Source organism: Carcharhinus amblyrhynchos, chromosome 8 (genome assembly GCF_965287045.1).
Source record: "Carcharhinus amblyrhynchos chromosome 8, sCarAmb.v2.hapA, whole genome shotgun sequence".
In the NCBI taxonomy this organism is placed as follows: Eukaryota; Metazoa; Chordata; class Chondrichthyes; order Carcharhiniformes; family Carcharhinidae; genus Carcharhinus; species Carcharhinus amblyrhynchos.
Window position 1 is genome coordinate 8,783,918 of NC_137331.1, and position 25,183 is coordinate 8,809,100.

Sequence of the window (25,183 nt, forward strand, 5' to 3'; positions counted from 1 at the left end):
GCCCACTCCTAGGAAGAAAGTAAAATTCCACTCCTTGAGTGGAATTAATTCCATGTTATCCAAGAATGGCAATGATTAATTCTGGGGAAGATTAGCGTTTCCTGACCCCGGGCAGTATCATAAAAGAGAAAATGGGTAAAACTGGGCAATTAAACCTACCATTGTCTCAGTCCTCAGAGCTGCATGCTCTTCCCCATGTCAAAGTTGTTGCTAACTCTTTTTCCTAGTCACTGACTCCATCCTTTCTCTCTACCAACTGCCCGGGGGTGTATCAGACACTTTCTAATCCTGGTGATGTGTTTGACCCCAAGATGAATTTCTCATATGTCGCTGTCACCACTAGAACTGGCTATTTTCACCACTGAACCATCACCCAACTCCATCCCTACCTCAGCTCATCTCCTGCTGAAAACCCCAATCGTGTCTTTGTTATCTCCAGACCACAATGCACTCCTAGCTAGGCTCCCACATTCTTCTCTCCATAATTGTAAAGTCGTTGGAAACTCTGCTGCCCTTTCTGCTTGGTGATTTGCACAGGCTCTCCATTAAGCAGTACCTCAATTTTAAAATTTTCATCCTCGTTTTCAAATCCCTTCATGCCCTCGTCCTTTCCCTATTTCTGTAACCTCATCCAGCCCTACAATTCTGAGATCTCTGCACTTCTCCAATTCTGGCCTCTTATGCATCCTGACTTAATCACTGTACCATTTATTAAACTGTTGAGGCCCAATGCTCTGGACTTCCCTCCCTAAACTTCTCAAACTCTCTATCATCCTTTATGATGCTCCTTAAATCTAGTTCCTATACCAAGCTTTTGGTTATCTGCCCTATTCTTTATGTGGCTTGGTGCCAAATTTTGTTTGATAACCTCCCTCAAAATGCCTTTAAAGGTATTATATGAATGGAAGTTGATGTTGACCATTCTTTCCATGCTCACCTCATGCAAATGCCTCCCAGGGTATAGTGAGCCTAAGATCCCAGCTCATTATCTGGGCCCGTTCTGTCCATTCTCCTTTACCTTAGTGTAAATCCTTGTAATAAACTGGAAGTAACCAGTTTACTTCCAGTAAACTGGGTGGCACAGTAGCACGGTGGGTTAGCACTGCTGCTTCACAGCTCCAGGGTCCTGGGTTCGATTCCCGGCTCAGGTCACTGTCTGTATGGAGTTTGTACATTCTCCTCGTGTCTGCGTGGGTTTCCTCCAGGTGCTCCGGTTTCCTCCCACAGTCCAAAGATGTGCGGGTTAGGTTGATTGGCCATGTGAAGAAAATTGCCCCTTAGTGTCCAGGGATGCATTGGTTAGAGGGATTAGTGGGTATAATATGTAGGGATATGGGGGTAGGGCCTTGGTGGGATTATGTTTGGTGCAGACTCGATGGGCCGAAGGGTCTCCTTCTGCACTGTAGGGTTCTATGATTCTATGATAACCACCGGACTGACCCATCTTATGAATGTCTCAGCTCCCTCCAATTCCACCTATTTCTTATGTGTTACAGACCTCCAGCTTGTTGTGTCTTCAGTCTACAAGTTAATGGTGGAAGGGTGTCATGATTTTCTCTAATTGAGACAGCAAAGGGAACCTTATTCTAAACCCGCTGATGATCACTCCTTCCATGCCTGCTCCCTGCAGACATTGTTTGGGTGATAGCTTTAGTCCGGGCCCATGACCCACTATCAGTAGCTCTTCATTCCAGTCTTCAAATCAGCATGTGACCCACTTGCTAACAGCAATGGTGGGGATGTCAGCAAGAGAGAAACTAAATGATCTGTCCTCCCTGCAACTCAACCACATTCTATTCAGCTGGAGGGCAAATGGACTGTCACTCAATAGGAGGGCAGACTCACTCTTATTCAAAAGGAGGGCAAATTGACTCTCACTCAATGGGGGGGGCAGACTGACTCTCACCCAATAGGGGGGGCAGACTGATTCTCACTCAGTAGGGGGGGCAGACTGATTCTCACTCAGGGGGGGCAGACTGATTCTCACTCAGTAGGGGGGGCAGACTGATTCTCACTCAGTGAGGGGGGGCAGACTGATTCTCACTCAGTAGGGGGGGCAGACTGATTCTCACTCAGTGAGGGGGGGCAGACTGATTCTCACTCAGTAGGGGGGGGCAGGCTGATTCTCACTCAGTGAGGGGGGGTAGACTGACTCTCACTCAGTGAGGGGGGGGCAGACTGATTCTCACTCAGTGAGGGGGGGCAGACTGACTCTCACTCAGTGAGGGGGGGGCAGACTGATTCTCACTCAGTAGGGGGGGGCAGACTGATTCTCACTCAGTGAGGGGGGGCAGACTGATTCTCACTCAGTGAGGGGGGGGGCAGACTGATTCTCACTCAGTGAGGGGGGGCAGACTGACTCTCACTCAGTAGGGGAGGCAGACTGATTCTCACTCAGTAGGGGGGGCAGACTGACTCTCACTCAGTGAGGGGGGGGCAGACTGATTCTCACTCAGTGAGGGGGGGGCAGACTGATTCTCACTCAGTAGGGGGGGCAGACTGATTCTCACTCAGTAGGGGGGGCAGACTGATTCTCACTCAGTGAGGGGGGGCAGACTGATTCTCACTCAGGGGGGGCAGACTGATTCTCACTCAGTAGGAGGGCAAACTGACTTCCAATTTTTCACCCAATTGTTCAATCTGCCTTCCAGTGGAATGAGGATCTACACTAGGACCAGGATCTTCACCATTAACTTATGAATTCTGCTCCTCCACGTACTTTTATTGACAGCAAGAGTACAATTCAGCTTTAGTCAGTGTGCATAATGGATGCGAATGGATCCTCCGTATGTTATACCAAAGTCAACAGAACAAATAGAGCTCGGTGGATAATGAGCAGCTGATCCACTGCCAGTGTTTTGCTTACCCGCTAATGTTGAATTTTCCAACCAGAATATCTTACCATTGTGAAAACAAATCACTGATAGTCATTTAAAAGGAATGAGAATCACTTGATCCAAATTAGAGCTTTTAAAATATATACTTACATATACAGTTTTGAATTTACACTGTGGAAATGTCACTAACCTTGTTCTTTTAATGTAGTCACAGCCTAATGTAGGCACAGCTTTATGTCTGTTTATATTCACCATGCGTGTAATTTTTAAATATAAAGCCAAAAGGAAACCTGTCTTCTTATATGCAGACCTTATGTGAGTTGTCATGACTGACTTTTTTTTACCCTTCGATCTGTGTGTAATCTAACTTTTAGTGTATATTTGTGTGTTCTGCTTCCGCCGCAGCAGCAGCAGCATCCGCAGGTAGGCCAGCCAGTGTCCCAGGCTAACCTTCTGCACATGGCACACGGGCAGTCCTCTCTCGCACAAAGCCCAGTGCGTCAAGCCTCTTCCTCTTCCTCTTCATCCTGTTCTTCTTCAGCTCTGAGCGTTGGACAGTTAGTCAGCAGTAAGTAGGGGCTCCTCACTGCACTGTTTGTTGTTCAGCTGTCAGACAAACAATATAATACATTTGTTGAAACTGACACAATCCATTGATTTATGTTTTTGCTTAAAAAAAAAGGCCCATCCAAGTTAGCTCAGTTCCAGTACCATCTGCATGGAAAGGGGAAGTTAGAAGACATCACCAAATTATTTGAATGTAGACATTTTACCATGATTGGCTATAGAAGCAGTGACTACAATAACATTTAAAAACATAAAAGGCAACATACTACGAACGCTGGAATCTGAAACGGAAACAGAAATGCTGGATAATCTCAGCAGGTCTGACAACATCTGTGGGGAGAGAATAGAACCAATGTTTTGAGTCTAGACGACCCTTTTTCAGAGACATTTAAAAGGAAATTGTTAAGCCTTTGAAAGGAGGTGTACATAAGCATATGGGGAAAGAGCGGGGAAATGGATTAGAGTAATAGTTCTCATTGAAGAACCAGCAGGCTCGCAGGGGCAATGGGCTAAATGGTCTCCTTTTGCTGTAATGTCTGTGTTTTTCCAAACAAATATGATGTATGCGATGTCAGTCCATGATCACATTGTGAGGGACAGAGAGGAGCTTAAGTCCAATTAAAACCCACCATGAACACAGGGAGTTAGGGTTTCTGTGGGCATGGCGCTGATCTTGCTTCACCACAATTTTGGTCAAAGATCGGCTGAAACAGCTGTTTCCAATGTTCTCCAGCACTGCAGTAATAGTGGGAAAAGCTTGATAAAAATTCTACCCCAAGCAATATTAACATCATAGAAACAGAAGTAGCCTATTCAGCCCTTTGAGCCGGTTAGGCTATGGCTGATTTATTCTGCAACCCATTCAACTTTGCTCCATGTCTTTTGGAAACGTTACCCAAGAAAAATCCATCCATCTTATCTTGAAAGCCTCAGTCTTCCTTGGTCCAGCAACCTTTTGATGGGAAGAATTCTAGATTTCCACTATCCTTTCCGTGGGGGAAAAAATACATCTTGTTTTCATCATTAAATGACCTAGCTCTAATTTCAATATATCTATCGTCTGGATCTTCCAAGCAGTGACAATGATCGCCAATTGCCACTAACTGCATTTATAAATCCCTCCAACTCGATGCTGCTGTGCATTTCCATTGAACATAAGAACATTGGGTGCTCTGGAGCCCTGCTTTCATAGAAATGTGCAGCAAAAATCCCCTGGAGATCTCCATTGGAGCGGAGACAAGTTGGGGGAAGACTGGACGTATTCCCTTTTTACAGCAGTAGCCATATAGTAGGTGTAAAGGTCCAGTTCGAATGTCAGTGACTGGATGAGTGAATCGGTAAGAGAGTGAGGTGGGGAGGTAGACAAAGGGTAGAAGGTTAAGTGGGTAATTGGTTATGGTGGGTAGGGGGTGAGGCAGGTAAGGTGGGTAAGTGGCACATTAGGTAGGGGGTGGAGGGTAATTGGGTGAGGTGTGAATTTGGTTAGGTGGGTATTAAGGCAAATGGGTGACGTGGGTAAGTGGATGAGGTGCATGTGTGTCGACAATAGGTGAATGAGGTGGATAAGTCGCTGATGTGGGTAGATAGGTGAGATAGCTAAGAGGTAGACAGATGAAGTGAGTGTGGGTGTTTGGGTAGGGTAGGTAGAATGGAGAAGTGGATAAGTGAGTAAGATAGGGGTTGGTGGGTGAATGGATAGTGGAGGGTAGTCAGGTCTGGTCCACTCAGGGTTTTAGTTAGGCAGAAATTCTCATAACATTTCACAAGTACTTGGACATATGCTTGAAGTGTCGTAACCTACAAAACTATAGACTGAGAGTGGCTAAATGGGATTAGGTTGCTTAGCTACTTGTTGGTCAGCATGGCCACAATGGGCTGAGTGGCCTCCTTCTGTACAGTAAATTTCTATGATTCTGCTATCTCCTGTTGGCAGCCTGACTCAAATTTCAAGCGAGTCTCAAAAATCTTAATACAGTAAAGAAATGGGCAGTACTAGGAGAGCAGTTGGGTCAGAAGGGTAGTCAGGTAGGTCAGTTGGTCAGGGGAGTGATTGGAGTATCAGTTGTGGAGTTACCCAGATCCAACATTAGATGTGATTCCATATTTAGACAGCATTTGCTAAATAACTCACAGTGTGCTAAAAATTATACTGACAACTAACTTACGATTGCCAGTCAAGCTCGCAGTGTTGCACGTTTGTGTGTTCTGTGAGCTACGTTTTAAGTCCTTGGTCCCATTCTTAGAAGACAGAAAGAACATGTACAGTCAGTGTGCCTGTTTCAACTAAACAAAATAAGTCACAGAAGTTTTATCGTTCATTCTTCAGGACAATGCCTTGACCAATTAGAGTCAAACTGCCTAGTTTAAGTTTCAAGCATTCCTTTGCAGTCATTAGCAGCTGGTGCATTCTCCATGGAGCTATCCAAATTCTGCAACTCTAACTTAGTGTTGGAAATATTCACGGAAAGTCTCAGGGAGCAGGGAAATGCCCACCAGAAGTTGAAATTTCCCAGGAAGTTCCCACATAGGCCAGTGTATGAGGCCTTCCACATGGTACCAATGCACATGTTTGGACATGTGTCCTGTCTCTGATGATCTGGAGACTGGAAGATTTGGCCAAATATCAGTAGCACAAGCAATCTAATTCAGGCTGAGAAACAGTCTGAGTTACATTATTAGAATCTTTTTCAGCTTCGAGCTTGATACTTTTGGCCATGGCACACCTAGGGAGAGAAGTGAAGGTGCAGGTCCGCCCAGAGGCACTAGTGACAAACCCAAACAGTTTCAAGGTCAGGACCCATTTGCTGCAAACACTTCATGCTTGGCAGCATATCAGTGGAGAATATGATGCCTTTGAACAGAAACTTTAAGAGGAGAAACACAAAGCACCTATCTGCTTGAAGAAGATTTGTGAAAGACAGTACTGAGGCTCTTTGCAAATTCCTTGAGTACAGTGAAGAGCCCATCAAATCTCCTCTGTACACCAAAGTTCAATCACATCTTTCCTATTGTGCAGTAACCAGAATTACAGTGGCCTGACCAGTATTTTATACAATTCCAGCATAATAGCCCTGTTCTTATATTCTATGATTTGGCAAATAATCAAATATCCTGAATGCCTCCTCGATCCACCTTATTTACCTGCTCGACCAGCTTCAGGCATCTGGGGACACGCACTTCAATGTCTCTCCATTGTCCTCAGTATCCTATCACTTAATGTATACTCCCTTACTTTGTTAACCTTCCTTATATGCGTTCCACGTACTTTTCTGGATTGAACTCCATTTGCCTCTTTTTCAGCAACCTGACAAGTCCATTGCTATCTTCCTGCAGTCTACAGCTTTCTTCTTCATTATCAACCACAGACCAATCTTTGGATCATCTGCAAACTTCTTAATTATACCCCCTATACTCAAGTCCACATCACTGATATATGCCAAAAAAAAACAAGGAACCTATACTGAGAAACCCCCACTACAAACAGCCTTCCAATCACAAAAACACCCAAAAACATTGCCCTTTCCTTCCTGCCTCTGAGCCAATTTGATCAAACTTGCCACTTTACCTTGGATCACATGGGCTTTTACTTCTGAAACCACTCTGCCAAGTGGAACCTTGTAAAATCCTTGAGACCTTGCTAAAATCCATATGGCATGTAGACTTGTCAACCCTTCCTGTGCCATTCTCAAAAGATCCTATCGTGTTAATTAGACACGATCTTCTGTCAACAAATTTGTGCTGACCGTCTTTGCTTAATTCATATCATGAAAACGTAGAATACCTACACTGTAGAAGGAGGTCATTCAGCCCATTGAATCTGCACTGACTCAGCATCTTACCAAGGCCCTTACTCCCCACCTATCCTATCCCCATAAATCCCTGCATTTACCATGGCTAATTTACCTAATCTGCACATCTTGGGACATTAAGTGGCAACTTTGCATGGCCAATCCACCTAACCTGCACATCTTTGGTCAAAAGGTGTGCATATCTATCTAAATGAAGATTTATCCTGTCCCTCAGAACATTTCCAATAACATTCTCAGCATTGCAGTTTGGCTGACTAGCCTACAATTTACTCCCTTTTCAATTAATGGTGCGACTTTAGCTGCCCTCCTGTCCTGTGGCACTATGCCTGTCGGCATGGAGGATTGGGTAATTAAGGTCAGAGTCCCCATTATTTCTTAAAGTAAAAGCAAAATACTGCAGAAAAACTCAGCAAATCTGGCAGCATCTGTCGAGAGAAAAAATAGAGTTAACGTTTCAAGTCCATGTGACTCTTCTATAAAGTAGTTTCTTCCCTTTCTTCCCGAAATAGCCTGGGATACATTTCTTATGAGTCTGGGGATTTATCCATTTTCAAATATGTTAAATTCCTTTAATACTTCCACCTTACTATATTAGTTGTATTTAATATTTCACATTGATTGTCATGCCTGTATTTGCACTCCCACTTTTGTGAAAATAGATGCAAAGTATTAATTAAGAACCATACCCACAACCTCCACCTGCACACACATGTTACTCTTATGGACCTCAATAACCCCTGCTCTTCATTTAGTTGTTCTCTTACTCTTTCTGTATCTTTGGGTTTTCCTTGATTTTATTTGCCTTTTTTGCTGTCCTAATTTCATTTCTTAATTTTGCCTCTCCACTTTTAAACTCCTATTGATTTTCTGATGTATTGAGTGCTTGGTATCTATCATAAACTTCTTTGGTTCTTTACTTCTCTAAACTCCTTGACATTCAGGGAGTTCTGGATTTGTCTGTCCTTTCCTTTTTCTTTAAAGGTGGCAGATTGACACAGTGGTTAGCATTGTTGCCTCACAGCACCAGGGACATGGGTTCGATTCCAGCCTTGGGTGACTTAGTCTATCTTTGTCCTTTTTCCAAACTACCCTTTACCTATATGATTATAATCACTTACACCAAAATGTACCTCAACATGATGTAGCTTACACTTGCCCATTTTCCTTCCCTAAAACTAAGTAAAAATCACACCTTCTTGTTAGGCTTGCTACATATTTTGGCTAAAATGTTCTCTTGAATACATTTTAAGAATTCTATTTCCTCTCTGCCTTTCAGACTAGTTCTACCACAGTTAATGTTAGGGAGTTGAACTCTCCCACTTTTATGGCCCTATTGTGTTTGCACTTCTCGGACATGATGTGGTTGCTTTTTTAGTTCGTCTTCAGTTCAACCCATATGGCCATATCATCCCTCCTCACAGCTATTAATGTTTCTTTATATCATAAACAACAATAACTTTTAATAAGTTCTTGATAGCACTCACAGGTCTGAGTCAGTAACTCATGGGTTTAAGCTACATAAACCAGGCTAATATTTCAGTGCAGTGCTGAGAGACTGCATATTGTCAAAGGGGATGTAAGACTTCATCTGCCTTCTCAAGTGACAGAGTTGGAGTTCCACTGGTGCCCTGGTAAATATCTAATTTGTTGATCATTACCAAAAACAGATGATCTGACCATTTATTTCATTGCTGTTTTTAGAACACATCTGTGTGCCAGTTGGCTGCTGCTTTCCTTGCATTACAACAAAGAACACTAAGTACTTCATTGTGATAGTGATGTAGGATGAACCTGTGTTTGGTGGCTGATGGCTCTGTTGATTGTTAGGATGCAGCAACAGAAGACCAAAATTGTGAGTGGCTAACTTCTCTTAAAGCCCAGTAAGAAGTCTCACAACACCAGGTTAAAGTCCAACAGGTTTATTTGGTAGGAAAAGCCACTAGCTCTTAAAGCTAGCATGCACCTCTTAAAGGAGAGGTACTTAGCACCTGGAGCAGATGCAGACAATCCTGCAAGAAGTGACTAACTTGGAAAAGAGTCAGAGGGAGCATTAGGATTACACAACAAAGGAGAGAGCAGGTTTTACACTGGAGGCCTTGATGGAGAAGGTGTTGTTTTTCTATAAGGGGCCAGAAGGTGGTGGGAGCAGATACCCATGGAGATCAATATCAGGATTCAAGCCCCAAGGACCTGGATACAGTACTGGAAGAAATTGAATGACCTTACATGAGTGGTCAAAGTCAGTGAAGTATTTTCAAATGCCATATCCTACCAACTGTGCTGGTAGACTCAGACATATCACAAGAGCCCCATCACTCACCTACCAACAATCTCTATTAAACATAACTGTTACCTAACATGTGCCCTGTTACACACTTAGCATTGAGCAAACTACATCCACAGGTTGGACCCAATGCCAATTATTCAACCATGATAGCCAGATGAACCAAACAAATAGCATGATATCCACTGACACACTTACTCATCTCCTGCAGGGGAAGGTGGTGCATAATTGGAGGCAAGAGGAGCTAACCGGAGAGGGGAGTGATGCACATGCACACCCTAACACCCTACGAAAGAGAAGATGATAGTCATTAATGGGATGCCCAATGCTGAGGCCACGACAGAGTTAAGACCATCGAAGATGACAATATCCTCATATTAATCATCCTCATTACGTCCTATCACCCCATCATAAGAATATAAGAACATGAGAAATAGAAGCAGGAATTGGCATTCAGTTCTTCGATTCCTGTTCCACCATTCAATAAAATCATGGCTAATCTGAAAGTGGCCTCAACTCCACTTTTCTGCCCGTTCCCTATAATCTTTGATTCCCTTATGAATCACAAATCTGTCTAACTCGATCTTAAATATATCTAATGATCGAGTCTCCACTGTTTTCTGAGGTAAAGAATCCTGAACCCTGAAGGGATTAACAACCCTGAAGGAAGAAATTCCTACACATCTCAGAATTAAATGGGAGATTCCTAATTCTGAAACTGTTCCCTCAATTCACTAATCCCCCACATGCATACTCTCAGCATTGACTCTCAGAATCTTGTATATTTCAGTAAGATCACCGCTCATTCCAGCCATTCATACTTCTTTTGTTTCCCTATGTGTCCCATGACCGCTCCATTTAGCTTTGCCCCATGAAAACTTTTGTCATTGAATCGCTTCTGGATTCCAGCCAATCTCGGACTTGCGCTTCTGTCTTGTTTCTACCCTCCCCTCTTCCACTTCCTCAAAATCATTTTTAACTTCTCCCATCCCACACTTTTCTGATTTACAAACTGCAGATGGTGTGGGCTTGCACAACTAATTTTTTTTCTCTTCTCTCTGCATGACAACCTTGCCCCTGGGTCTCCCCTTTCAGATAGACAGGAAGTGCTATTTGTCCAGGAGATGGAGGGACAGCAAAGGATAGTAATGATGAAGAAACGCTTTTACTCAATTTCAACTCTCAGCTACTGAATTGCCCACTCACAGGATGGCAGTATTTCTCTGACCCCTGCCAATCTGACAGACCTTTTGCTAATTCCTGCCAGATATCCCAGGCTATTGCTGCTAGTGCAATTTGAAGCTGGACATCCTACGCCAAGATCTGATGATCATCCTCCAAGGCGATTTCCTCCACTTAAAGTCAGCAGGCTTCTGCCAACCATGTTGTAGCCACAGTGGTTAGCACTGCTTAATGAATTAGGACAGGCAAAGGCACAGGAAAGGCATAAGAGTGATTAATTTACTTTGGTTCGCATTGATTTCATTTATAAATTTAACTTGGAGTGTTTGTTGTTTTGATGGCTTTTCGTTTTGCGTTGTATTCAACCAATAGCTGTGATGTCCAGTAGCAAGGGCAAGATGAGATGTAGGAATGAAATAAAAAATGAAAAGGTGAAAAATATTCAGTAGGTCAGGCAGCACCTGTGGCGAGATACAGAGCTCACATTTCAGGTTGGGATGACCTTTCCTTCTGATGGAATTCATACCTGAAACGTTAACTATTTTTCTTCCCAGATGCTGACTGACCTGCTGAGTATTTCCTGCCTTTTGTTAAGTGTATTTCAGAAGTGAAGAGGTCCTGCCATTCAAGCTGAGCCTTTCAGCCACCAGCTCAAAAACCCTGGCATTGCACATGGCGTTGGTATAGAGTTAGGGTCAGTACGTGCAGCATCATGTGGGCTGCAAACAGTTCTGTACTAAAGGATGATTTGTGTGCCATCTCATCAGACAAGTGCTGCTGCAAAGGACCCTGACAAAGACTTCTATGGGATGGCGTACAGGATGACACTGAATTAGCATGCACAGCAAGATGCTGGGTTCATTGGCTGACCTATCAGACAGCTTTTTGTTACTGTCAAGCAGTTTAGAGGAGTCTGACTCCAAGTTGGCATGGTGAGGAGCTTACCCACCCGCAGCCTCACCCTGCACACCCAGAGGCACTGTCACTGCTCCACATCCCTGTGAGGAAGAGGCAGCATTCTTAAAATCTCCCTCTTTGATCAAGAATTTGAAGTGGAGGTGCAATTTGAGGTGGAGGTGCCAGCATAGGACTGGGGTGGTCTCACAATGCCAGGTTAAAGTCCGACAGCTTTATTTGGAATCAGGAGCTTTCAGAGTGCTGCTCCTTCATCAGGTGAGTGGAGGTTAGTTCACAAACATGGCATATATAGACAAAGACGCAATTGCAAGATAATTACAGATTGGAATGTGAAGAGTGGTTGGAATGCAAGTCTTTACAGGTACAAACTGTGTGCGTGGAGAGAGGGGTAATCACATGTTAAAGAGGTGTGAATTGTCTCAAGCCAGGACAGTTCATAGGATTTTGCAAACCCAAGCAGTATGCTGGGAGTTACATGAACCCGAGATCCCGGTTGAGGCTGCCCTCATGGGTGCAAAACTTGGAAACCTTCACCATGTCATCAATGACAATGAACATCTCACCAAGGCCATCCCCACAGTCCCACTGCTTGCCTTCAAACTACCGCCCAACCTCAAACAGATCATTGTTCACAGCAAACTACCCAGCCATCAGGAGAACAGCGTACACGCCATCACAGAACCCTGCCATGGCAACCTCTGCAAGACGTGCTGGCTCATCGGCTGGGATACCACCATCACATGTGAAACCACCACCAGGCACACGGTACATACTCATGTGACTCAGCCAATGTTGTCTACTTCATACGCTGCAAGAAAAGATGGCCTGAGGCATGGTACCTCAGCAAGACTATGAAGTCGCTATGACAATGGACGGACAGACATAGCGCAACAATCGCCAGGCAGGAGTGTTCCTTTCCAGTCGGGAAACACTTCAGCAGTCAAGGACATTCAGCCTTCGATCTCCGGGTAAGCGTTCTCCACGGCAACCTTCAAGACACATGACAACACTTAATCGCCGAGCAGAAACTGATAGCAAAGTTCCACACACATGAGGACAGCCTCAACTGGGATCACAGTGTCCCACAACATGTAATCCCCATCATACTGGTTTGCAAAATCCTACTAACAGTCCTGGTTTGAGACAATTCACACCTATTTAACCTATGATTATCCCTCTCTCCACGACATTGTTTATACACTGTTTGAAAACTCGATTACCTGTAAAGACTCACATTCCAACAATTCTTCACATTCCAATCTGTATTAATCTTGCAATTGTGTCTTTGTCTATATATGCCATGTTTGTGAACTAACCTCCACTCATCTGATGAAGGAGCAGCGCTCTGAACGCTCATGATTCCAAATAAACCTGTTGGACTTTAACCTGGTGTTATGAAACTTCTTACTGTACCAAGAATTTGGCCGCCTCTCCTAATGTCATCTTACTTGGCTGGGCATCATTTTTTTCATTAATTGTACTCCTGTGAAGCACTTTGGGACATTTTACTCCACCGAAGCCAAGTAGTTGTTGTAACAAAAGCAAAATACTGCAGATGCTGGAAATCAGAAATAAAAGCAGAAAATGCTGGTCTTTATCCATTCTTCCTTAGCTCTGACCTATCTCTTCCCCCCACCCCCCACCAACCCGACTATATAATTCATTACATTTCTATCCCTCTTTAGTTCTGTTGAAGGATAATGTGACCACAGTGTTGGGTGCAACGTTATGACCTTTATGTCCCAAAACCATATAATTGTGCTCAAAGTCAACAGACCTTTTCACGGTCTGCCCCTCGCCTGCTCTGATTCCCATGGTGGGCAGGATGGTAAAATTCCGACTTTTAACTCTGTTTCTCCTCCACGGATGCTGCCAGACCTGCTGAGTTTATCCAGCATTTTCTGTTTTTATTTTGGTTGTTGTTCTGATGCCAACAGCACAGTCTCACCACAGTCGGGGTTAAAATTGAGGACCAGCTGCTGGCCGTGTTTTGGTCTGAGAGTGCTGTGGTACTTGCAGGTTCAGCGTCTTTCACCCAGTGGTTCATGGACTGACATCTTCCCAATAATTTCGGGTGGAATTTCCCACGAGTGATTTGGCAGGAAAGGTTGTGACTTTTGTTAGTGTTTCCATGAATGTGCTGATACTCCCAACTCAAAGCACAATGAAATATATGAAGAGCAAAATATTGCCGGTGCTGGAAATCTGAAGCAAAACAAAAACAGAAGAGGCTGGAGACAATCCACCAGCATGTATAGAGAGAAGATAGATTGATTGGTCACTGTTTTGACTGTTGAATCCATGGGGGAGGGACTCGTTGTCTATCAGTTATGCGGCCAGACCTGCAGAGTGTCTATATATTCCAATTGAAACATTACTCAGCTTCTTTCAGTTTCTTTCAGATGCTGTAACCATTTGTTCAGCTGTTTCTTCTTTTCTCCACTGTACTCTCAGCACTCAATCTCTTTTCACTGTTCTTTTTCTGTCTCTGCGCTTGTTGCTTCTTTTGTCCCTCCTCTTATCCTCCAATTCCAGCCAATTTGGTCACATTCTGTTCCCTACTCCTGTCTCTTCCACATCTACGTTCACAATGATATGAAAATCTATTCTCCTGCAAAAGGATTGTACGGGTGCTCTGAAGTGCTTGGAGTATTTGAGGTGTTCAGTGAGGTGATATTACAATGCTATCATTGCACATGTAATAATTCATTCCTGATAAATAACATCTCCACAAGTTCTTTTTTACACAAGTGTGTAATTTAGCCAGTTTTTATTCCCCTTTCTCAGTTGTAGTAAATTACCAAAGTAACAGAGGGCAGTAAGTATGGCCTAGAGCTCTACACAGCTTAATCTACCAAAGCTCACTGGCTTCTCTTATAGGCATGTGAGTCTGTGTTGTGTGGCCATTAGTCCGTTTGTGCATGCCTTTCGGTAAATGTGTGCGTGTACACATTTCTTTCTGTCTGTCTGTGTGGGTGCTGTCTACTGTTGATTTGAAAGATTTCAACAAAGTCAATGTAAAGGAAATTGGGCGGGACAGTAAAATGGTCAGGGGATGTAGTTAATTTGTGTGTGTGTGTGTGTGTGTGTGTGTGTGTGTGTATACGTCAGTCATATCTATGTGCATGTGTTTTTGCATGCTCGCATGTGTATACCTGTGTGCGTGTAGCCTGCTTTAAACATGACATGCTCTGTTCACTTTGCTTACTGCAGATCCACAAACAGCAGCCAGTGAGGTCGATGGAGTGAACCTTGAAGAAATTCGTGAGTTTGCAAAAGCATTTAAAATTCGGCGTCTGTCTCTTGGTCTGACACAGACACAGGTTGGACAGGCCTTAAGTGCCACTGAGGGACCAGCATACAGCCAATCTGCGATCTGCAGGTAGCTAAGTACTTTGTGACTTTTGGAATATGACCGGTATGCTTGGTGAGTGTGTCAAGACATGTTTGACTGCAAATTTTGTCATTGCTGATCTGAACAGCGAAACAAATATCAAACGCAAAAGTACATTCTGGAAACATATCTCTTTTCAAATCTAAATTGCTTTCTATCAATTTATTGGAACGACTGAAGGCTCAAAAGATTTCACGCTAAAACTTTTTAAGCCAATGGTGCAGAAGTTAGATCACAACACGAATTGATCAAATAAGTCCATTAGCCACATTATTATAGTGCCACGTGAGTGCCATTCACAGCCCCAGAGGTAACTTACCAGTTGTGGAGGAGTGTGCAAGATTGAGGTGTTGCCCAAGGGCTTAAGGTGAGTCTGGGGTTTGAGGGTGGGGGGACTGAGAAGTCTGTGGAATATGGAGGCAAAAAGCAGAGGAAATTCAGAAAGGGATGGGGTAAGTGGTGACCAACAGCAGCTCAGAGTTTGAATATAGAGCCAGGGAGGGTCATTCTTCTCTTGCTGCACCACAATTAAGGTAAATTTGTTCTTTATGAGTAGAACTCATATTCTTGTAGTGCAAACTCTAATTACTAATCAAGTCACATAATCACGTCATCCTCAGCCAGTCAAAATATCATTCTGAAAGTTGCAAGATTTGCCTGAAACTCACCAGCTGTCCTAAGTGTGCACGATTTCAAAATGAAGTAAGTATTTTGACGCTCAGTGTTTCCGTTTTCTAACTTCTAGAGAGAAGGGAAGTCACAGTAATCTTGGGAATGTTGAGCAGCCAGTGCTGATTAGGCCCAGGAAACAAAACAAGACCTCAAATTTCCTCTGTATTTGTACCAAGGGAGATAAGTAAATGTGGGACAACTCAATTAAATGGCTGAAAAGACAGTGAGTTCCATGTGTAACTACAGTATGACCAAATTGCCTCAATCTTTGTACATCTGTTGATCACTGGACCTGATCGTATCTCATCTCATAACCATGTTGCCTGCCCACCCCATTAAGGATACACACATGCTGAATACTTGCAATTAAGCTGGTTCAGGCCAGGTATAACATAATGCCCAGAATTTTAGGTGCGGTGGGATTAAAGTTATATTCCTGCTGTTTTATGGTAAGTTTTAGAGCAATATCTTGACAGAGAGATGCTGTTTCTACAAATATGTTTTTCTACCATCTGTATGAACAGCTTTAAACATTATGCTAAATGGGGCAACACGGTGGCACAGTGGTTAGCATTGCTGCCTGACAGTGCCACGGACCCAGGTTCAATTCTCAGCTTGGATCACTGTCTCTGTGGAGTCTACATCTTCTCCACATGTCTACATGGGCTTCCTCTGGGTGCTCTGGTTTCCTCCCACAGTCTGAAAGACATGCTGGTTCGGTGCATTGGCCATGTTAAATTCTCCCTCAGTGTACCTGAATAGGCATTAGTGGTTGGAATATGGCAACTTGGGGATTTTCACAGTAACTTCATTGCACTGTTAATGGAAGCCTACTTGTTACACTAATAAATAACTTTAAACATAGGAAAGCTGCCACAATTATATTTATTTAAAATTGCTTTGCCAAATGTACCTAAGTGACTGCTAGATGGATTCAAAACTTAAATTTATTTCGTAAAAAAGCAACGAATCATGCAAGTTCAGTGTTTTCATTGTACTTCAAATACCCACAGTAACTATGTCCATTTTTATATTTAGATATATTTGAATTAGACTGATAGGGAATGCAGGCATAACATGAGAATAGCAGAATAATGTGTTTCAGATCTAACTTCTCAGTTGCATCTAATGAAGAAATTCAAGATTAATGGCATAAACAGTCTGTCAACACTAGTAGAACAAAAGGAAACTTTAAATTTGGGACCTGTCCCTTGTTCAGAATTGGAAAGATAAATAAACACATTAAAGAAGTCAGAAAAAAGGCTCAACATAAAGTAAGTTAAATAACAGATATCCCATGCTAAATGGGATGGACTTCGAGTAGTTGAAGCAATTCAAAATTGAGCATTCCTGAGGTACTGTGGGACATTAGTGGCAGTAAAATTGTATTAAATCACAATCTATAATCTCTTGATTAATCTTGGGTCTATGTACCGAACCAGCATGTCTTTCAGACTGTGGGAGAAAACCGCAGCATCCGGAGGAAACCCACACAGACATGGGGAGAATGTGCAGACTCTACACAGACAGCGACCCAAGATGGGAATCAAACCTTGGTCCCTGGAGCTGTGAGGCAGCAGTGCTAACCACTTGTCGTATTTAGATCAATAATTTTAAAAGAAATTCATTGGAGGAGACCCTTTGGTCCATCAATTTTATGCCAGTCCCAGTTCTTCCACTGGATCTGGCTATTCTAACATGACCTTTCCCGTATATCCTTCACACCTTTTTCAAAGACTTGTGCAATTCATTTTAAGTGATGTTATGCATAAGCTATTTCCAAAGTGTGGGAGGGAATTCTTCCAATTTCCCACAGTAATTTGAGTGGAATACCGGTGGAAACTCTGGACAGCCATATTGATGAACCCTGATGGAATTGCTATCCCATAATCTCTTGCACCCCTTATGAGAATAACCCTATGTGCAAACATTTCTTTTACATTTCTCCTACATCTCATGATAATCTTGCCTCCATGCTCAGTTAAAACTCATTTTTACCCTTATTCACACATAACCTTCTCCCAACCACCCTTAACCTCTTCTGCTCTAAATATATTTGGTCCTGTCTTGGTAGTTTAAAATTTTCATTTCTGCTACATTTTCAGTAAATTCTCACTTCACTGTTCCATAATTGAAAGTTTCCATCGTTAAACATGCCAGCTGTGCTAGTCTGAATCAGTATGTGGGTTGTTCATGGTGCGTTCGAGAAATTCTGCAGTTGCATTATTAGACATTCAGCTTCCCAGATGAGACATCATACGAGGGTAAAGCTAAAAGGATGTGAAAAGATTCTGTGATAATATAGTGGCTGTCATTTATCTCACAACCAACATCACTAAAAGCTGATTACCTGGTCATTTATCTCATTGTTGTTGGTGAGAATTTGCTCTGGATAACTTGGATGCTGCATTTACCTAGGTAAAAACAGTGACTGCACTTGAAAGAAGAATTCATTGGCTGTGAAATGCATCGCAACATTCTCAGAATTGTTGTATTATTGCAATTTCTTTCTGCTTTGGGGTCTGAAATTACATACTGTCAGCATAAGCATGGGCCATAGTGCAAAAATGACTAAAACAGACTGATTTCCTCAGACATGTTAGAATGAAAATATATATAAATGAGGAAGTGAGGGGAGTAAGGTACCTATTCAAGTAAGCGGATGACAAGATGTGGCGTGGAATACTCTGCACTATAAACAATATTTTAAAAACTGCTTTCATTCTATCTCTAAGAGAAACTATTTTTATGTTAGTTCATTCCATAATGCGAAGTGGATAGTAATTTGATGCAACAACTCTCTCCACTGTATCTCTGCTGGGCAAGTAAGGAGGTGTGGAACACGGCCCAAGGCACTGTCATTACATCAGGATTTGACACTGGTTATTCTGTGCCAGGTCCCTAATATGTATCACACATACACGGTACATCCAGCCTCAACTGTTATGGAGTTCTATAAAATAATGAGGGCCATAGATAAGGTAGATAGTCAACATCCTTTCCTGAAGATATGGGAATCTAAAACTAGAGGGCATAGGTTTAAGTGAGAGGGGAGAGATACAAAAGGGTCTAGAGGAGCAATTTTTTCACACAGAAGGTGGTGAGTGTCTGGAACGAGCTGCCAGAGGTAGTAATAGAGGCAGGTAAAATGTTGTCTTTTAAAAAGCATTTAGACAGTTACATGAATAAAATTGGTATAGAGGGATATGGGCCAAATGCAGGCAATTGGGACTAGCTTAATATTAAAACTGGGCGGCATGGACAAGTTGGGCTAAAAGGCCTGTTTCCATACTGTAAATCTGTAACTCTATAACTCAGACAATCCAGAGTTCGTTGTTATAGCGAGGCATCTTGAGAGGAATTGCTTGATAGAGCAGACGCAGCATGGTTTCATTAAAGGGAAGTCGTGTCTGACAAATTTACTGGAGTTCTATGAGGATGTGTCTAGGGCGGTGGATAGAGGAGAGCCGGTGGATGTGGTCTTTCTTGATTTTCAGAAGGCGTTTGACAAGGTACCTCACAAGAGGTTATTGCAGAAGGTCAGGGGACATGGAGTTGGGGGTAGGGTGTTAGCGTGGATAGAGGACTGGTTATCAAATAGGAGGCAGAGAGTGGGGGTCAATGGGTGCTATTCGGATTGGCGGATGGTCACTAGTGGAGTGCCCCGGGGTCGGTGCTGGGGCCTCAGCTATTTACCATTTATATAGATGATCTGGAGGAGGGAACCGAGTGTATGGTGTCGAAATTTACTGATGACACCAAGGTTGGTGGAACGGCAAATTGTGCGGAGGGTGTGGAGAGTCTACAGAAGGATCTAGATAGGCTGGGCGAATGGGCCAGGAACTGGCAAATGGAATTTAATGTTGGCAAGTGCGAGGTGGTCCACTTTGGTAGGAATAATGGTAGGAAGGATTATTACTTACATGGCGAAAAACTGCAGCAGGCGACGGTGCAGAGGGACCTCGGGGTCCTTGTGCCTGAGTCGCAAAAACCCAGCTTGCAGGTGGTCAGGAAGGCTAATGGGATGCTGGCCTTCATAGCAAGGGGGATTGAATATAAAAGTAGGGAGGTCTTGCTGCGGCTGTATAGGGCATTGGTGAGGCCGCAGCTGGAGTACTGTGTGCAGTTTTGGGCGCCATACTAACGCAAGGATATTTTGGCTTTGGAGGGAGTGCAGAGGAGGTTTACTAGGCTGATGCCGGAGTTGAGGGGGTTGAGCTATGAGGAGAGGCTGAATAAACTAGGCTTGTACTCGTTAGAGTTTAGAAGAATGAGGGGAGATCTCATTGAGACATATAAGATGATGAATGGGATGGATAAGATAGAGGTGGAGAGACTCTTCCCGCTCAGAAAGGATAGTAGGACTAGGGGGCACAGCCTCAAGATAAAGGGGTTGAGGAGGAACTTCTTCACTCAAAGGGTGGTGAATCTCTGGAATTCTCTGCCCGTTGAAGTGGTGGAGGCTACCTCGCTAAATATTTTTAAGACGCGGGTTGATGGGTTTTTGATAAGAGAGGGGATTAAGGGTCATGGGGAGAGGGCGGGAATGTGGAACTGAGCCATGACAGATCAGCCATGATCTTATTGAATGGCGGAGCAGGCTTGAAGGGCTAGATGGCCTACTCCTGCTCCTATTTCTTATGTTCTTATGTTATCTGCTGCATTACGTAATTTAACTACCTCTTATAGCAAGCTTGTTAATATTTATCTATCTGCTCATTAAATGCGCATTCTTTTTAAAAAGCAGGAATATCAACCAACTTGTCTAATGGTTAACAATTGCATCAGAATCTCTTCATTAAAGTCATCATGTTTTAATCAAAAGTAACACTTGTGGAAATTCCTTGAAGGACTGGCAGACATTTTTAAATTGTTGAATTAATAAGTACTAATATCGCTGCCTGAAAGAACAGATGGCATTGGACCGGTGTGGGAAAGAGGAATGACTTTTCATGGGACGATGGCACCAGTTCTGGGAAAAAAAATAGAGAACAAAGAAGAAGGAACAATACAGCACAGGAACAGGCCTTTTGGCCCTCCAAGCCTGCACCGATCAGGTGTTCCTAACTAGACCATCCGTTTGTATCCCTCTATTCCCAGTCTGTACATGTGGCTATCTAAATAAGTCTTAAATAATCCAAGCGTGTCTGCCTCAACCACCGTACTTGGAAGAAGAATTGTATCAATGGGATGTACCAAACTGGAAAGGGGATGGGACCTGTGTCCTAGTGGAAACAGGAGGTGGTTAAGGCTTCAGACTAGTAAAACGGGAGGAGGGCTCCACAAGAAAGAGGGAGCATAGGAAAGAGTTAAATGAGGGAGGGCTTTAATGGCAAGAGAATCAGCAGAGTTCATAGAAGTTTACAGCATGGAAACAGGCCCTTCAGCCCAACTTGTCCATGCCACTCTTTTTTTTAAACCACTAAGCAAGCCCCAATTGCAGTGGACAGGACTGGGACTGCAAGTAGCCCGCACAGCCTAAATCCAGTGAGTTCAGAACCAGGTAAGTTTTGGGGTTCTCGGGGTAGGAAGGAGGGGAATGAGATATGGTGGAGGGGTTTTCGGGTGAGAGTTTGGGCACAAGGGGTTAGGTGTGTTGGTGGAGAAGGTAGGGCAGGAGGAAGCATCCACAAGGGCAGACTGCCCAATGTTAAAGGGAGGCTACTGATGGAAACCCATCACCAATTTCCCACCTGAGGGTCATCAGGCTTTCCCCATCCCCAGCCTGCAAATTGAGGCTGAGTGGGAAATGACTTATGTGGTCTGTTAACCACCTAAGGCCTCAATTAGGGACCAGCCTTGGCCTCACCCGTCCCATTGCAAAATTGTGGGGAGGTCAGGGCAGGTGAGAGACCAACGGGTAAGCCATCTGAAAAATTTCATGGCCACCCACCACATACAAACCTGCCAGCGGGGTAACATCAAACTTTGCCTCCAGAAAAATATATTCTGTGAAAAGAAAAGAGTGAATTAAACACTAGTGAGACTACATGGGTGAATAAAGACATAAAGGAACATTTCGGGGTTAGGAAAGAAGCATATGTGAAATATTTAGACAGCAGAAGGGTGGATGATAAGAGAGAATATGAAGAGATTAGGAGAGAAGTTTTTAAACAATTGGCAATTAACATATTCAGAAACATAAAATAATAAAATATCTTATAGAATCATCAATAAGAAGGGAAGGCTGGGATTGGAATAGGGTCACCAAAGGATAGAAAGGATAATACCTAAGGTAATGATAGATGTCAGATATATAAAGTAAATATGTTGCTTCAGTATCTAATAGTATAGGTGGGCATGACATTCGATTATCAGATGAGTAATGAGATAACAAAGAACGAACTCAGCCCAGGAAACAGGCCCTTCGGCCCAACGAGCCCGCGCCGCCATCTCAACACCACCAGTCTACCTCTCTACCCATGACCTCTACCTAATGTTTTATGGCCATCCAGATTGAGGGAAACTGATTTAGGGACAATTTATTCCTGCCAGTCAGCCTAACAGCACATCTTTGGGGTGTGGGAGGAAACCGGAGCACCTGGAGAAAACCCACGCAAGCACGGGGAGAATGCGCAAACTCCCACAGACACCGGCCCAAATCCATGTGTCTGCACAGCAATCAGCGATAGTCACTGAGCTGTCGTCTTGCCCAGTATCTTGTCCAGTTCAGGCACACACTAACGACATGAAGCACTAGGCCAATCTCGAACAACCAAGAGCAGCCCCAGGACGACCCATCGCCTGTATGCCCCTCGTTGGACACGAGGTGGACCGACTTAAAACCTGTGAATGAAAGAGAAAAAAAAAACATTATTATCATACTATACCAATTTACATTACCAGGGACGCCCCAATGCTAATGACCCTTATTTAAAAGGTTCTCCTATGTCCACCCATCTCCAACTCAGTCATGTGCCTGTCTAAGTTACTCTTAAAGGACTCTAGTGTGTTTGCCTCCACCACCTTACTTGGCAGAGCATTCCATACCCCCACTATCCTCTGTGTGAAAAACCTCCCTCTAATATCTGTGTTGTACCGGTCCCCCCTCGCCTTAAGTCCATGGCCCCTTGTCCTATGTGTCTCTATTATAGGAAATAGCTTACCTCTGTTTACTCTATCTATACCCTTCATAATCTTATATACCTCTATTAGATCCCCCCTCAGTCGGCGTCTTTCAAGGGAAAAGAGCCCCAATTTCTTCAATCTTCCCTCATACCCCAGTCCTTCCATACCAGGCAACATCCTGGTAAACCTCCTCTGCACTCTCTCCAGAGTCTCCACATCCTTCCGGTAGTAAGGCGACCAGAACTGTACGCAGTACTCCAAATGCGGCCTAACCAATGGTCAGGATGGATTGTATCCATGCATTTTAAAATAATCTAGAAAAGAGATACTCAAGGCATCACTACACCTGTTTAATAATTCATTAGAAAAAGATGTGCCAGTGGATTGGCAGATAGGTAACCTAATACGTACATTTAAGAGTGGAGATAGAACATGCCCAAGGAATCAAAGTCCTGACAGCTCAACATCAGTTGTAGAAAATGTAATGAAATATCTACTGAAGGAAAACACCTAGAAATGAAAAATATAATAATGAACTGTCAGCATGCATTTCAAAAGGAAAAATATTGAACAACCTTATAGATTTTTTTTTCAGGAGGTAACAGATAGAGTAAACAGTGGCTGTACTGAAGATGTAACTTACCTGGATTTTCAAAAAGTTTTTGAAAGCCTGTCCCATAACATGATGAATAAAGTCAGAGAAGTAGCAGTATGGATTCTTAGCTGCTTCAAGTCAGAAAACAGAGTTGTGGTAAGAGCAATTAATCAGAGTGGTAGAAGGTGGGAAGGTGGTGTTCCAACATGATTAGTGCTGGTACCACCACTGTTCACAGTTTATATTGGGTTTTAAAATCAGAAACGCAATTTCTGCAGTTGTAGATAACACCAAATTGGGCAGAATAGTCAATACTGAGGAGGACGACAACTAATTTCCAGAATATGTTAATAAATTTGAAGAACAGGGAAGTAATTGACAAATGAAGTTAATTCAACACAAATAAAAATGAGATGGTACATGTGGTTGGAAGAATAGGGAGGTCACTTATTGCTTCATAGATACCAGTCTAGATGTGGTAAAGAAACAAAGGGATTTTGGAATACAAATGCACCAGGCACTAAAGTTGCACTACAGGTAGCAAGGCCATAAAAAAAGTAAACCAAGCGCTAACTATTATTTCTAGAGGGATAGAATTGAAAACTCAAGAAGTTACACAAAACCTGAATTGAACTACCGGTAGACCACACTTAAGAGTACTATGTGCAGTTCTGATTGCCATACTATAGATGCATGAGAGAGGGTGAAGAAAAGATTTTGCAAAGATGATACCTAGAAAACATGGGTGTACCACCAGGAAAGAATGAACAGGTTGAGTTTCTTTTCTCATGAAAAAAGAAGACTAAGGAGTGATCTTAAAATTAGGAGGTTTCGATAGAGTCATGGCAGAGTGTTTTCACATATGGGGAAGAGCATAACTAGAAACCATCACTGCTTCTTCTCTGAAGATGTAAATAAGAGAAACAAAGAGGGAGTATAAAAAGAGACTGGCAGCTAACATAAAAAGGAAGTCTTCTATAGGCATATAAAGAGTAAAAGGGTGGTAAAAGAAGGAGTAGAGATGATGAGGGATCAGAAGGGGATTTACATATGGAGGCACAGGGCATAGTTAAAGTATTAAATAAAAACTTTGTTTCTGTCCTTAGCAAGGAAGAAGATGTTACCCAGACCATGGTAAATTAAGAAGTAATTCAGATACTAGAAGAGTTTAAAAGAGGAGGTATTGGGTATTTAAAGTTGATAAGGCATTGGGACCAAATGAGATCCACCCAGAAATTCCACAAGATGTGAGGGTGGAAATGGCTATTTACCATTTATATAGATGATCTGGAGGAGGGAACCGAGTGTAGGGTGTCGAAATTTGCTGATGACACCAAGATTGGGGGAAAGGCAAATTGTGCGGAGGGTGTGGAGAGTCTGCAGAAGGATCTAGATAGGCTGGGCGAATGGGCCAGGAAATGGCAAATGGAATTTAATGTTGGCAAGTGTGAGGTGGTCCACTTTGGTAGGAAGAATGGTAGGAAGGACTATTACTTACGTGGCGAAAAACTGCAGCAGGCGACGGTGCAGAGGGACCTCGGGGTCCTTGTGCATGAGTCGCAAAAACCCAGCCTGCAGGTGCAGCAGGTGGTCAGGAAGGCGAATGGGATGCTGGCCTTCATAGCGAGGGGGATTGAATATAAAAGTAGGGAGGTCTTGCTGCAGCTGTATAGGGCATTGGTGAGGCCGCAGCTGGAGTACTGTGTGCAGTTTTGGGCGCCGCACCTGCGCAAGGATATTTTGGCCTTGGAGGGAGTGCAGAGGAGGTTTACTAGGCTGATACCGGAGTTGAGGGGGTTGAGCTATGAGGAGAGGCTGAATAAACTAGGCTTGTACTCGTTAGAGTTTAGAAGAATG

General features: G+C 43.3%; 1 protein-coding gene across 1 annotated transcript in view; it reads left to right on the top strand.

Moving 5' to 3' along the window:
* pou6f2 (POU class 6 homeobox 2) overlaps nt 1-25,183 on the top strand; it is a 534,150-nt gene that overhangs the window by 473,262 nt on the left and 35,705 nt on the right. The window contains exons 14-15 of the mRNA XM_080193619.1: nt 3,243-3,405; nt 14,811-14,979. Of these exons, the coding sequence (XP_080049745.1) occupies nt 3,243-3,405; nt 14,811-14,979 (332 nt within the window). The remainder of the gene's footprint in view (nt 1-3,242; nt 3,406-14,810; nt 14,980-25,183) is intronic.